We start from the raw sequence: 14,440 nt of genomic DNA on the forward strand, positions 1-14,440 counted from the left end.
AGTTAGGAGTACTGTGGGAACCGACAAGAGTACCAACGATGGTCTCAAAACTGGAGCGTGGAAGATCACGTCTGAAACCGATGACGGAAAGAAAACAATCTAACAATGGAGTTGATGCCCATGTGCATTACCAGCAAAAGGCGAAGTCACCAAACTCGTGACTCAAAAGACTTCTTCAAACAAAAACAACTTGCACACATCCGGGCCCAACACTAGATGTCACGAGTATGCACAGCATGTGTAGCTACATCCACTCTTGCCTCAAACAATGTTTTTCTACCAAGATCATATGTTATTAAAAAGAATACATAAAAAAATATACTTAACATATGTTATCATCAGGATCCAAGGTAGATGAAATTTGCCAATTATGGGTAACAACAATGCATCTTCCACCAATGCACATTACCTCACAGATTATATCATGCCAGTAACATAACAAGTGGCAGTGATGTCAAAGTGCATGCCCTATGCAAGCTATAGTTAGATTACTGATATCATCAGTGATGTCATTAGTGAAATCATTTGAGATGCGGTCTGTGGTGTACCTTTGATAGATGAGGGCGATTGATGCACAGCTACCTTTAAGTGGTGAATTTCCAATGGCTTTTAAGCTGTTTTTTTTTTTTAATAGGTAGAAACATGAGGTCTCATTTTAAGTCATTTCGAGTGGTATTAATACATTGTTTTGTAGTTTCATACAAAATATAGCACAGGATTAGGTTTTCTAGGCACTCTGGTAAAAGTGCAGTTTCAATGCCAACTTACGAGCTTGAGACAGGAAATGTGGCATGCAGTACCCCACAAACCACCAACACATAACAGGAGTATCAAGTTCTGGGCAATGATCAGTCCAGTGAGACTGGGGGGTGGAGCTAGCCACAGAATATGGTGGCGGTGTGAAAGTGAAGCTCTGGATTGGACCGAATACGATCCTGCCATAACAGCACTGCATGCCGGTATCAAGACTGGGTGAAGGTGCCTGGGCAAGTAGGCTGGCGGTGACCCCCCTGGGACCTGTGCACAATGGAGATGGCCGCAGGAGAATTGCAGCGGGACTACAAAAAATGTGGGCTCTAGGACCTGGGTAGATGCCCTCACCCCACAGCGTACTTGGGGAGGATTCCGGACATGCAGGAATACCGGCCTCTTGGTGCACAGCTGGGTGTCAAGAAGGGGGGGCCTGGGGATGGAGTGTCTGCAGCTCTGTGTCTCCCCCTCTTGACAGGACGTGGAAGATTGCCCATGTGTGTGGGGAGCACTGCGCCTCTGCGTAGTGCCTGGATTTGGGTTGCAATGCTGAAATATCCACATGGGGGGAAACGTGGGGATTCAGAGGGATCTGAAAACTGACCTTATCCATCAAGAAACATACCTGCATAGGTGGGACTTAGTACTGGGTGAGGCCCCTTAGCAGCTCTAAGAAACACAAGAGACCCACAGCATTGTACTGTAACGCCTTCGTAGTCATGATTATTAAACTTACACAACCAGAGTCCATGAAGAAGAGGGGAGGTCGGGGAGATTATTGGCCTGGTGTATGAGCCTGAAAGGCAGGGGCACGTTGATTACCCACTTGGCATCCAGAGACATCCAGAGACCGGACTCCACTGTATTCTCTGCTACATATCAATGATGAGTTCAGATCTTACTACATGTTCCTTTATAATTTACTGCTGGCATTGGACGCGGGATCACTCCAAAACTTCCTGGAGGGCCTGCGTTTGAGGGCGCTTACAGGGCCAGATAGTGAAACCCTTGGGGCACCAGTGGACGTCCAGGAAATGAAAGCTGCCATCAAAGCCCTATTGGAAGGGAAAACCCCAGGAACTGATGGACTCCCATCAGAATTCTATCAAAGGTTTGCAGGAGCCCTGTCACCAAGACTCGAGGAGATGTTTCTGGAAGTGCATGAGAAGGGAGAATTGCCACCCTCCACCAGGGAGGCCCCGGTGATACCCCTACCCAAAAGTAAGCAAGCTGATGTGATGGTCGATGAATTTTTCCCACTCTCTATGCTCAACACTGATTTTAAGGGGCTCAGCAAAGCGCTAGTTAATAGATTGCTCCCATACATGCAGACCCTCATTCATGACGATCAGGATGGGTTTATACCAACACGCAGTACGTCACATAACCTACGATGCCCATATTTACTACTTTATACCTGCCAGACCCAACAGCAGTGATAGTGTTGGTAGACCTGATAAACCCTTCAACACAGTGCGCTGGGACTACCTTGAGGCTGTCATGCTGCAAATGGGACTAGGGCCTGGATGGGTCAACTTACTTTACTCCAACACCACAGCAAGCGTTAAGACCTGGTGCACGATCTCAGGCATCTACAACATTTACAGGGGGACCAGAGAGGGCTGTTCACTCTCGCCCTTATTATTTGCCATAGCTATAGAGTCGCTGGTGGAGAGGCTCAGGTATATAGGCCGGGAGTAGGGTGTGCTCAGAGGGGGTGTCTACACATTATTTCCCTTTATGCGGATGACCTCCTTATTTATTTACAGAACGGGAATGCCACGCTGCCTCAGTTACTGGAATACTTTGGCAGACATTCAGGCCTATGGCTAAACAGATGGAAGACCTGTGTTTTTCCGATGATTGATGGGGTGCTGCGCCTGCTTTCCTGCCCAGAAGATGTGATCTGGGCTTCCCAAACATTTCAATATCTGGAAATCCAGATTTTTCATGACCTGAGAGACCTCCGAGAGGGTTATCTGGGCGGGGTGTACCACGCATTGCGGGCGCGGTTGCTTTCTGGTGCTTGTTGAGGCTTGCCACCGTGGCACAGATCACACTTTTAAAAATGGTGATGCTCCCCAGACTCCTTTATTACTTTGCTAACCTGCCATTGGCTATTTCAGCATAATAGTTTCAAACCCTGGACCTGCTCCTACGAGAGTTGGTATGGGACAGGGAGGGGTCAGCATGTGGCGCTGACGTTGCTCCACCTGCCTCCTGCAGAGGGGTTTCTGGGGATCACTGACTGAGTTGTGGCCGAACTCCACTGCCCGGCGCGGTGGCTCATTGGGTTAGATTTATTGTCCATGACCCTGGACGGAGAGACAAGATGTGGGGAGGGATTTCAAACTCGACTGCTTCATGGGAGGCGGGAACCCCCAGCCCGAATACATTGGTGTCAATGGTCCTGACTGCCTGGCATGGAGCCCTTGAGAGAACGCGCACGGCTGCCACATATGCACAATCTCTGCCACTAATCGGGCTAACTCATGGCGAACCCTGTTCCTACTTTACCCATGGACAACTAAGATCTTGGACGGAAGTGGAGCTGAAGACCGTGGGGGAATGCTACCAAGGAGGGATGCTGATACTTTTTCGGGATCTAACGGAACAGACAGGCCTATATCGCCAGTCAATTCTTAATATATGAGGCCCTAGTATGAGCCCTGAAAGAGCTATGGGGCGACGGAAGTGAGGAACCTCCCACGGCTGTAGCTCTTCAAACCATGATGACTGTCGGAGGGGATCTTATTTGGTCACATGGATTTACAGAGCACTGCATGGGATAATTGAGAGGTCGCTGGGAGGACTGCAACATAAATGGAACACAGATATAGGCAGGAACCTGACAGACGCCGAATGGGCCAGGACCCTAGCCTACGCACACAAGGTCTCACGAAATACATGCCTAAAATACATACAATACAATTACGTTTACAGGACCTACCTCACCCCGTACAGAATTAACCAGATCTATGGAATAATGTCGGGGACATGCCTCTGTTGCCACCTGTTTGATGCTGACTTTTGTCATATGACTTGGGAATGCCCAACACTAAGACTCTAAAGGGGTGGAGTTATTACATGGATCACCACCACATTAGATAGACAACTAGATAACGGGTTGGCTGTATGTCTACTGGGTCTCTTATCCCGAGAGGGATAGAGATATAATACATACACAGACCCAACCCCCCCTTTAGATACTCACACCTGGCAGGGAATCCTCCATGATTCCCCTCACGGGCTCCCCCTCTGACAGACCCTCCCCTTACGAGTGGACATGGATGTGCACCGAGGAACACACAGTGCTGCGGCCTGGCGATTACACCCGCACACAATACAGTCAGGTTTGACACATCTGGACAAGTTAATGAGTTAGTTTATTACCTTTTTTGGGAGATAAGATAAAAAAACACAAGGAACAACACAAAAGGGACAACAACAAAAAACAATAAATAGAATATAACAGAACACGGACATAGGGTACTTATGGCTTTCTGTTCTATGTGTTAAGTAAGATGCATCTAGTGAAATCTCACAGCTGTACCACTGTGAATCTGCAGATTCAATGACACCTGCATTGTTGACTACCAGGCTTGAATACAAAAATGTAGCAAGGCTACTCAGAGTTTGCTAAATTATAATGTATGAACCACTAACCCAATTGTAGGGTGAGACGAAATGTGGTATGTCTGCACACTACTTCAATACAGCGTGAATAATAATATATACTTTTTGAAATGCTAATAAATAAATAAATAATAAATAAAAAAGTGTTAAAAAAAATATCAGTCCTGTGAGACTCACCGAAGTATTAATTGTTATTGGGCTCCACCTCTTTTCAACATGAACAGACATGAACAAGGATACACACTATGAATATATGTTATGATTCTATTAAAATCCACACCCTACTCTAGCGCAAATGATGTGTATAGTTGTAACTATAAGGACAAACAAAATAGCAATTAAATTGATTAATAAGCAACATATTAAAAAGAACTGCAACACTATAACGGTCTTTCAGAATTTCATTGCATGAAAAGATGGAGCTTGTATCTATTCTTCAACCCCTCCTTTCTTGAATTTAGTTAAGCTGTTTTAGCGACAAAAGGGCCTGCATGATTTTCTAAAGTGGCGTTTCACCTGCATACCTTAACTAAACAACAGATGTGTTTGTTCAGTTTGGAGAGGGTTATTCTCGGCCTCAGCAAATTATGGCATTTCCATCAAGCAGATGCCCGCCTGTGACCTTCACTAAGGATGTTTACAGTTGGGTTTGCTTGAATCTAGTCTCCTAGGAAGCTGAAGATGTTCCCCTTTAACTAATATGTGTCTGTACTCATCTTAAATATACCTTTCTGATTATAAAAAATGGGCAGGCCTCATGGTGAATGTCAAGTACAAAGATTAACATATTAATTTTGTTGTAACTTTATTTAGTTCTAAAAGGTAGTATACACCATTATATATATATATATATATATATATATATATATATATATATATATATATAAATAACTGATTAATCAAATTATAATAAAGCCAATTTTATATGTTATACATGTGAAAAGAATACTAAATGAAGCATGCATTCATAGATCAGAAATGGCCAGTCATATAAATAAGTATTAAACATACATATTTAATGCGGTGGGGGGGGACCAAAGAAGAAAACACTAAGATTACATCAGTATCTCTGTAGCAATACTGCACCAAGTATTTCTGCATGGTCTAGTGTGTTTGCACCTGGGATTACCTGGTGTGATAATTCCCAAATCTGGAAACACCTTGCCCAGTTTTACCTGGTGTAGGTTAGTAAAAGTGACGTAGTGGGCAAAGGATGTGAACAAAGACATAGCCCTGCCCCTGAGGGACCATGATTGGAGGACAACATTTTCCCCAAGCATTGAATTGCCCCTCTTTGACACTAACCTACAATAATCCCCTACTGCCATTTATCACCTGCTAAAGAGCTGTTCATAAATGACAATGGAAAAAACGTTATTCTGCCAGAAAAGGTAACTCACATAGAAAGCACCTGGTATTCTAGTGTCAGCATTTTAATCCACATTTGGTGTGGAATAACTTTTAATGCCCATTATGTAGGGCAGTCATACAGATATTGCACCCAATTTGAAATCTAACCGGCCCTTTAGACCGTCCATAGAAGCTGTAGTGGGACTTATAAGGGCCTACAGAAGCCCTGAAATCTAACGTGGCGCCAGACCACAACGCCTGTGAGGACCAAACAGGATTAAGCCATGTGTGCCTTTTTTCCATTCGCTACTCGTTCATGGTACCAGAAAGATGGTCTACTCACACATGATAATTTGTACCTATATTTGTATCCCCTCATGGCTTCCTATTACTGCTTCACGTGTTTAGTATTTATGCCCTACATCTGTAGGTGTGCTTGTACTGCTGCGGTTAACGCGGTCTCATCTTTTTCGTTGAGCACACACTTTTTTGTCAACCAGATACTATTGCAATTTGGTTTTGGTTTCTTTAAACTATATTTGTAGTCACTGTACCCTTCAAAGGAATACTGCTTGGCAGCCGTTTTGACAATGTTCTGCTGCGAAAATCTCATCACCCCATAGCCCCATAACCCAATATGGCCATCTGCAGCAACCTACAATAATTTCTTAACCCCATATGGCCATCCGCAGCGCTGACATTACATTACCCATGCTAATTAAGTAGAGCAATGTTGTACCCGGCACCTTATTAGTTTCCATTAGTATTACAGCTTTTTAATTTTGCACAGTTTATTTTGTTCTATTTTCATTGAGTATCAGACCCTTTGGCATTAATGTACAAAAGGAGATTGGACCCGGCTCCTATAAATATACCTGTAGTCATTTCTACCTCAAATGCTTTCTGGGTAACATTCCACCAACAACAATTTCGTGACACTTAGAGAATCCTGCAGCGCTAGAGGTAGTGATTAACATTACTCTCATAAATTATGATAATTGACACTGGCCCTGGTGTCTTATAAGGGTTCATCTATTTTTCAAAATTATAGAAGTGGCTTCTTTGCCAATGTGGGCATCTAGTTTTGATATATTATCTTCATTAAACAACCATCACTCTAGATTAATTCCCCAATTTAAAGGATGAACTGCTTTCCTCATTTTATTATTATTTACCATCACATCATCAATATGTCTGGTGTTTGCACATATCTATGCCACCATGGGGTTGCCCCACATCCCCTTGTTTTTCCAGATTGTACTTTTCAGAGGTGTCCTTTTCCATCATACTTACCCTGTGCTGATATGTTTATTCTCGTTGTTGACACCTTATAATGCATTCCTAAATGGTATTTTTTATTGATGCATAGACTGTTGTAAGGCCATTTTTGACCTGATGTTTACTTATACACGTTGTAGACCTTATTTGGAAGAAATATTTGCTTCAATTGATTGGACTTTTGGAAAAAGACAGAATTCTTGCAAAGCCTTTAGAAAGCCCCAGGTTTTCTACCATGTAAGGGACAAAACACGTGTTGGCTGTCTTTCTCAACTCTTGCTTTAAAGGAGTTCTGGCTGTCCTTCTCAACCTTTGCATTAATGGAGTTCTTGATGAACAATATGACTATGATCATGTTTTGAATGTTCTAGAACATGTGAACTGTTTAAAATTGACTCTTAACGCATTGCCTTAGAACAATCTGAACATTTGTTTTCTCGTTCATAGTATAAACAGTTTGAGAAACAAGTGGTCCAAACCTCACTTGGTGACCCACCCCCCTACATCAAATATGGGCAATGAATGATGGATGGGGAGTGTTAGACCTTTGGAGCACATTTTCAAATGACATCCAGGTGTGTGTGCACTAGATAACCAGTAACTCATAATGAGACCCATAATGCTGTTCTCCTCATTTAGAATAAGAAGGTGTAATGCATTGTTAAGTGCACTCTCTGAATGTTCACAGCTCCATGCCTATCTGAGAAGGATTCTTTTTCTTTCCAAGCAGGTCACACCTATAGAAATATATTTCTATTCAAACAAACACAAATGTCAGGGGCAAAAAAGGAACTGGTTTGGCCACGGTCCATTTAAATGGGAGAGATCTTGAGGTGACTGAGACCCTGTTACAGCTTGATTATTTATGTACATCATGGCCATGTAGTTGCCAGCCCATACCAGAACCACACAGCCCAGCAACTGTAAAGGAAAACTCAGAGATACAAGTAAAGGTGGCCTACAACGTTCTTAAATTAAAATTGTGGAAGCTTTCTTTGAAGACCAGAAACCCGGTACTGAGACAGCTCACACTTTCTTATCAAAGTGTAAAATTTGAATCTGTCATCACTGCAAGTAAAAGCGGTGACAGATGCCATGCCAATGAAAAATTCAACAGATATCATACATAAGATGAGAGCCCTTCAAACTTCTGGGGAGACTGAAGCCACGGCTTGATGTTTCCTGGAGCTTGGAACTCTGTATTTGAGTAGGTGAAGAACCTGCTCCTTCAAATAAAGGTGAGCACACTACAGTTAAGAGTACCATAGTTAGACACACTATGGTCAAGGCCACTTTAGTTCTCAGCACCTTCAGTCAGGTCTCACTACTTCTAAACAAGGAAGGAATGATGCATAATCAAGGCTATTAAATCCAGATGCAGGAACATCTGACCCAAGCCAATGCAATTGTACCCTATAATAACACTGAGTTGTGACTAGATAACACTTTATGTTCGACAAAAACAATGAGCGTGGAAAAGAAGGCATGTCTGCTTGAGCTCGACCTCAGTGGAGACATTTAAGGACCCCCAAATTAGACGATCATCCAGCCAAGAAAACATCTTGATTCCCTGGCAAGGGAGTCGCTAAACCCAAGGTGTCGATACTCTGGTGAAAGCATATAATGCTAGGGACAAGAATTAGGGTAACAAAATAGACAGGTAATTATGTTACCTCATAAAGAAAAAAAAGGAATTTTTTACAGTGTGGTGGATTTTGATGTGTATATAATTATATTCTGATCCAAAGCTGAAAGCTCCCAGGACCGAATCTGAGGTATTAAGAGCTCCAGGGCATCTTGAATACTGAATTGGTGATGTAAATCCAATTGATTTACCATTTTGCTTCTGTGGCAATCCAATACTCACCTGATGGCTTTGGCACTATAAGGAGGAGGATGTAACATCCCATTCCCTTAGCTATCTGGAAGTGAGAGGAGAAAAGTCTGAATACTGATCTTTTGAGCCGAAAGAAGAAAACATTCAAAAAAAGCCAGAGGCCTGAGTTGAGGTAATGCATCTGGGGTTGGCTCACAATTGCTGGAGACAAGCTTGAGTATTATGCAAGTATTTAGATATATCAAGAGAGAAAATACAACTACATTCCATTTGTCAAACACAGTTACCTGTCCCTCGTACAACTTCACCTCAACTAGTATTATCAGAGACAAGGAAGAATATCAAATTGATGCAATGTATTTAATTAGTATACCGTTTCATACAAAGTAATAAAATAATTATAATGAACATAGTCTACACTCAAAGCTTGCCCTTCTCCCTAAACGATTTCATCTTTGAGGTGACATGCGCTCAAGCATATTGATCTGTGTCCTTCACAGGAACTGCCAGGACTGTGAACCTTACAGTGCAGAAAAAGGATACGATCTCAGTGTTATGTTCCGCGTGCTCTTCACCAAGAGAAAATCTTTCCAGTCCATTAATTTTTCTCTGTCATGGGAAATCAGATCGCTCTCAATTACAACAGGAATAATATGATACCACTTTACAGTGTTACATTACACATTCTGCTGTAGCAGACAAACAGTTGCTGCTAACTTTGTACGTTTAGCTTGTAATGCCTAAGAACACTCCTCCCACTCCCAGTGTTTGCTGTCCTTCATTTACATCCATTGTTGATCATATGGCAAGAAATTAAAGAACAACACGAAAAAACTTGGAAATAACACTAAGTAAAATAATGCGCATGATTTGAAGCTTTCCTCAGAACATACCACTTAGACCCAAATTCTCTCCACATAAATGCCATGCATCTACACACACTTCCTACCACACATGCGTGCCAAACAATGGATAAGGTTAGGAGCAATGATGCTGAACAAGTGGCTGCAGTATGCTGTAGAAAGGTTAAGTAGCAACAAATCACCATTGAGAAATGGCTTTGAGAAAGCAGTGTAGAGTGACTGAAATGAAATCAAAATGACCAAAATTGGATTGAGACCAGATTAAAACTAGTCCTAGGTAGAGTTATTGCACAACTGACCCGGTGATTTTGTTTTTATTAGCATCGAGACTGAGAATGCAGTGGCAGAAGATGTGAACGCTGGTGGAGCTGTGGCCCCCAAGAGATAAAACGGGTGACTTATCTTAGCTAATTTACGTATAATTGATGTAGCTTTACCTAGTTATGCAGCACTCTGAGGAAGACCTCAGGCATGGCTAACATTTTGCCGCTCTTTGTCTGGATGTAACGCTAAGCTGAAAGAGCGCAACAGGGCAATATTACAAATACATCTTTAAGCATGTGAAGTAGAAATTGTTTTATGATTGTTCTGGTCTGGATCTAGTGCTAAGTTTCTGTAAAAACGCTAAAGTAATTTAAGGAACATCTTTTTGTTACTCACCCTTGTGCAGTCGTCTTTTTTTTTTTTTTAACTCACACGAGTGGATGACATTTTATTATTCCTGGCTTTATTCACATAAACAGAAAGACATTGATGTTAATTTTATTATATTCTGAAAGTGCGTTAACCTTTAAGTTTCCAAGAGGTTGGGAAGCAGAATTGTTTTGATATTTCCCTGTTGTTCTGTACAGATGTAGCTTAGCTTGTAAACAGCAGTTCTGGACCATCTACGTGGAGACCTTCAATAAGCAGGCAGTTCATTCACTGGATATTATTTGTGATTTTCCTTTTTTCCATATGGGAAAACAAGAAAGTTAATGCTGAATAATACATCTTTCTCTAATTACTCTACACTAAATCCAGCTTTGACTGAGGGCTTTATATTTGCCAATAGACAATTCTCTTTCTCAGAAGCCAGATATGACACCTACAGTTTTTCCTCAACCTACATCTTCTTCTAAATAAATCAGCGCCCATGGGTTCACTATTAAATGTCCATAAAGGCCACTGTTTTCCAATTAAGGCTTCATCTTTCCTCGCAGTGGAGGACCACTCATGTGTAATGGGGGCTTTGTTCCCTCATACAGAGAAGACAAACAAGAGACTTCAAGGTTAAATGATAAGTTGATGTTTATGGAATATGGAGAGGCTGAAGCAAAGAGCGAGTGGCTCAGAAGATGCTACTTGGAATATTGACTTTTTTCAAGAAGAAATAGTCACTCTAAAGTGACATGCGAAGGATTTAGAAAATAGGAACTGGAATAGCAATTTGTTCTTTCTGAACATGACGAGCAAGGTGATGCCATTTCATTTTTTTAAATCCTTTATTTCCTCAATTCTTGACTTTCCAGTGTCAACGACATTGAATACGCAGAGAGCATGCAAATTGGGTAACAGAACAAAACTTAATACATCATCCACCAAACCTAGGGGTGTTATTATTTTTCTAGGCCTACTTACAATCATCAATACAGAAAAGTCACAAAAATGTATCCTGATTTGACAACAAGTTATTCTTCACACAAAGATGTTTCTAATCTCACTGCAGACAAAAGAAAATAATTTAATGATCTTGCACAAGCTACTTGATCCTTAAGGGCAAGAAATGGCTTGGTTCCTCTTGCTTTTCATGAGAAGCCCACGAGGATAATGAAATTACTTGCTTAGTTACTGGATTATCCAGGCATGCTTACAAACTTTATAGCAGACTGTAGACATGAGGAAATGGTAATATACAAGTCACTGACCTTTTTATTTTTTGATTTGTTCTGCTTCACATTTTTTTTAATAACTTTCGTTACTTTAAATGAGTTCCCATAATCTTGTTTTTTTTTAATAACTTCTGATTATATGTATTTTGGCCCGTTTCATTTTTCATTACAGGTTAATATTTTTGAACTGTTCAGCTGTTGCATTCCTAATCTTGTCTTAACATTCCTTAGTCTGCCTGGAGTGAGATAAGTCATCTGTGTTTTGGGGCCTCGCTCCTTGAGACATCCTCCTGCTTCTCGATGTGGCCAAACAGCAGCCCTCATCCTACTGGACCTATCGTCCACCTTTGACACAGTCTCCCATCTCACCCTTTGCTCCAGACTCCACGCAGCCAGCATCCACGGCAAGGCCCTACAGTGGATATGCTCCTTCCTGACTGGCAGAACACAGAAAGTCAGACTCTCACCATACCTGTCAGACCCTTCTTAGATCGGCTGCAGAGTACCCAAGGGCTCCTCCCTGTGCCCCACAATCTTCAACATCTACATGGCCCGCTCGCATCCATCATCAGAAGCCACGGATTGACCATTGTCTCCTTTGCTGGCGACACCCAGCTGACCATCTCACTGACCGAAAACCCGACAACTGCCAAGAAGAACTTCCACAACGGAATGGAAGCCGTTGCTGCCAGGATGAACGAGAGCTGACGCAATCTCAACTCAGACAAGACCAAGATCCTCATCCTGGGGCCTTACACATCAGTCTAGGATCACTCCTGGTGGCCTGCTACACTCGGCAGCCCCCCCACCCCACAAAAACATGCACACAACCTCAGCTTCATCCTGCATTCATCTCTTGTCATGACCCGCCAAGTCAACTCTGTTGCATTCTCCCATTTCCACACACTTCTACTTCTTCAGAAGATCTTCAAATAGATCCCAAACGACTACCGCAGGACCATAACCCAGGCCCTGGTAACCAGCAGACTCGACTACGTTAACATCCTCTATGCCAATACCACCCAGAAGAATTTGAATAAACTACAGTACATCCAGAATGCCTCCGCCAGACTCATCCTGGACTTCCCCTGCCGCTAACACATCACCAGACACCCGAGAAAACTCCACTGGCTCCTTGTCGAGAAAACAATCAACTTCAAACTCCTCATCCATGCATAAAAGGCTCTCCATGACCTGGGACCCACCTACCTCAATCATCGCATCTCCTTCTACTACCCCACCAGACTTCTCCGCTCCACTCAACAGGCACTAGCCTCCGTACCCCAGATATGGAAGACCTCAGCTTGAGGAAGATCATTCACCTACCTCAGGGCAAAGAGCTGGAACACCTTGCCTCTGCTAATTCACCTTTCACTTCGACTGAAGCACAGAGGACCGACTCCCACAGTGCCTTGAGACCCTTATGGGAGAGTAGTGTGCTCTACAAATGTCTGATTGATTGATTGAGAGATAATCATTTACACATTTAGGTATATTTTCAGTCTTTGTAATGTTGGCTTGTACAGTCACTTTTTTGCTTTTTACTGATTTAATTTATCTTTAATTTCTTGTTCTTTTCCTTCTCCTGTATCTCACAATGTGATGTATACAGTATGATGTTCTTCTTCTCCTTTGCTTGTACTTTTCAGTGTTTCTATCTATTTTGTTTATTCATATTGCAAAATGTATGGATTTGTGCTCATGTATTTTGTATTCATACTCTCATAATTCAGAGAGGTTTCATGAAAAGATAAAGGTCTGAGTCATCCTATAAAATGACGAAGAGCACATTCTCACCTATCTATGCTTAAGGTTGAATGTTCCTTGTTGCAACAGACACATTTATCTGGGAGTGAAGCAGATATCTGGCCGCAAAGCCTTAAAACTTTAAAAAATGTTTGGTTTGTAAAAATGTTCGGTTGGTAAAATAGTTTTGTCCCCTACTTTATAGAAATGGATGATGATTGCAATTGGTAGATCATCACTGGAAACATTATTATTAAAACCTCAATCACGATTTTCATTGTTAAAGGACTTACAAAAGCTGGTCATACATTTCCAAATTTCATTACAAAAAAGTCATTAGAGTTTGCATTTTTGGTGGGTATTGTAATTACATTGTGACCAATTTCGAGACAGGAATTGAAAAAGCTTGGTGTATGCCTAGAAAAATGCAAAAGCAATTCCGTTCACCTGTTAATCAAAATTCTCTGCTAATTCATGCAGAAGATGGAATCCAGATTTGAGAAAAAATACTTTCTTTTATCTGGTACATAACTGTCAAATTTAAAATAGATAATATATTTTAAGTAAACTACTGAGCTTCGAGTGTGGAGCATTCATCATTTGGTTACTATAAAGTTAGATCTTATCCATTTTCAGGAAAATGTGAGTTTTTTTTTTTAGATTTAACACTTGCTGCAGACTGGTCTATCTTTTATTAATGTGTCCCAATACTTTATAATAAATTTTGTTTATAAAAAAACAAGAAAATTGAAAAATAATCTAATAATATTTTATATACTATTAAGAAACCCGAACACTAATTGTCTACTCTTAATTCCAAGGATTTTTTGGATGAATTGGTTAAAGCTAAAGATCAATTTGATAGAATCTAATACATAATGTTCCTATTCTTGTAAGTGAAAAGCAGGGCAAAACATTAAAAGGATCAAAATAAAACTAAAGAATTGCTAGCAAACCATCTCAAAGTTAAAAGAAATGGACTAAAAATTAGTACTTAACAGACATAAATTCAGTTTTATAAGGATACAGATATTGTAAATGAATATGTTGATGTTTATAAACAGATATATACTTCAGATAATTCACTTGAATATGAAGAGATTTACCTT

General features: G+C 41.3%; 1 protein-coding gene across 4 annotated transcripts in view; it reads right to left on the minus strand.

The window, feature by feature from the left end:
• Positions 1-14,440, minus strand: part of HPS1 (HPS1 biogenesis of lysosomal organelles complex 3 subunit 1) — a 270,693-nt gene that overhangs the window by 20,507 nt on the left and 235,746 nt on the right. For all 4 annotated transcript variants that reach the window (XM_069239659.1, XM_069239661.1, XM_069239657.1 and 1 more), the window contains one exon: positions 9,395-9,460. In XM_069239659.1, coding sequence (XP_069095760.1) covers positions 9,395-9,460 — 66 coding nt within the window. The remainder of the gene's footprint in view (positions 1-9,394; positions 9,461-14,440) is intronic.

The sequence above is a fragment of the Pleurodeles waltl genome, chromosome 6 (assembly GCF_031143425.1).
Source record: "Pleurodeles waltl isolate 20211129_DDA chromosome 6, aPleWal1.hap1.20221129, whole genome shotgun sequence".
NCBI classification, from domain to species: domain Eukaryota; kingdom Metazoa; phylum Chordata; class Amphibia; order Caudata; family Salamandridae; genus Pleurodeles; species Pleurodeles waltl.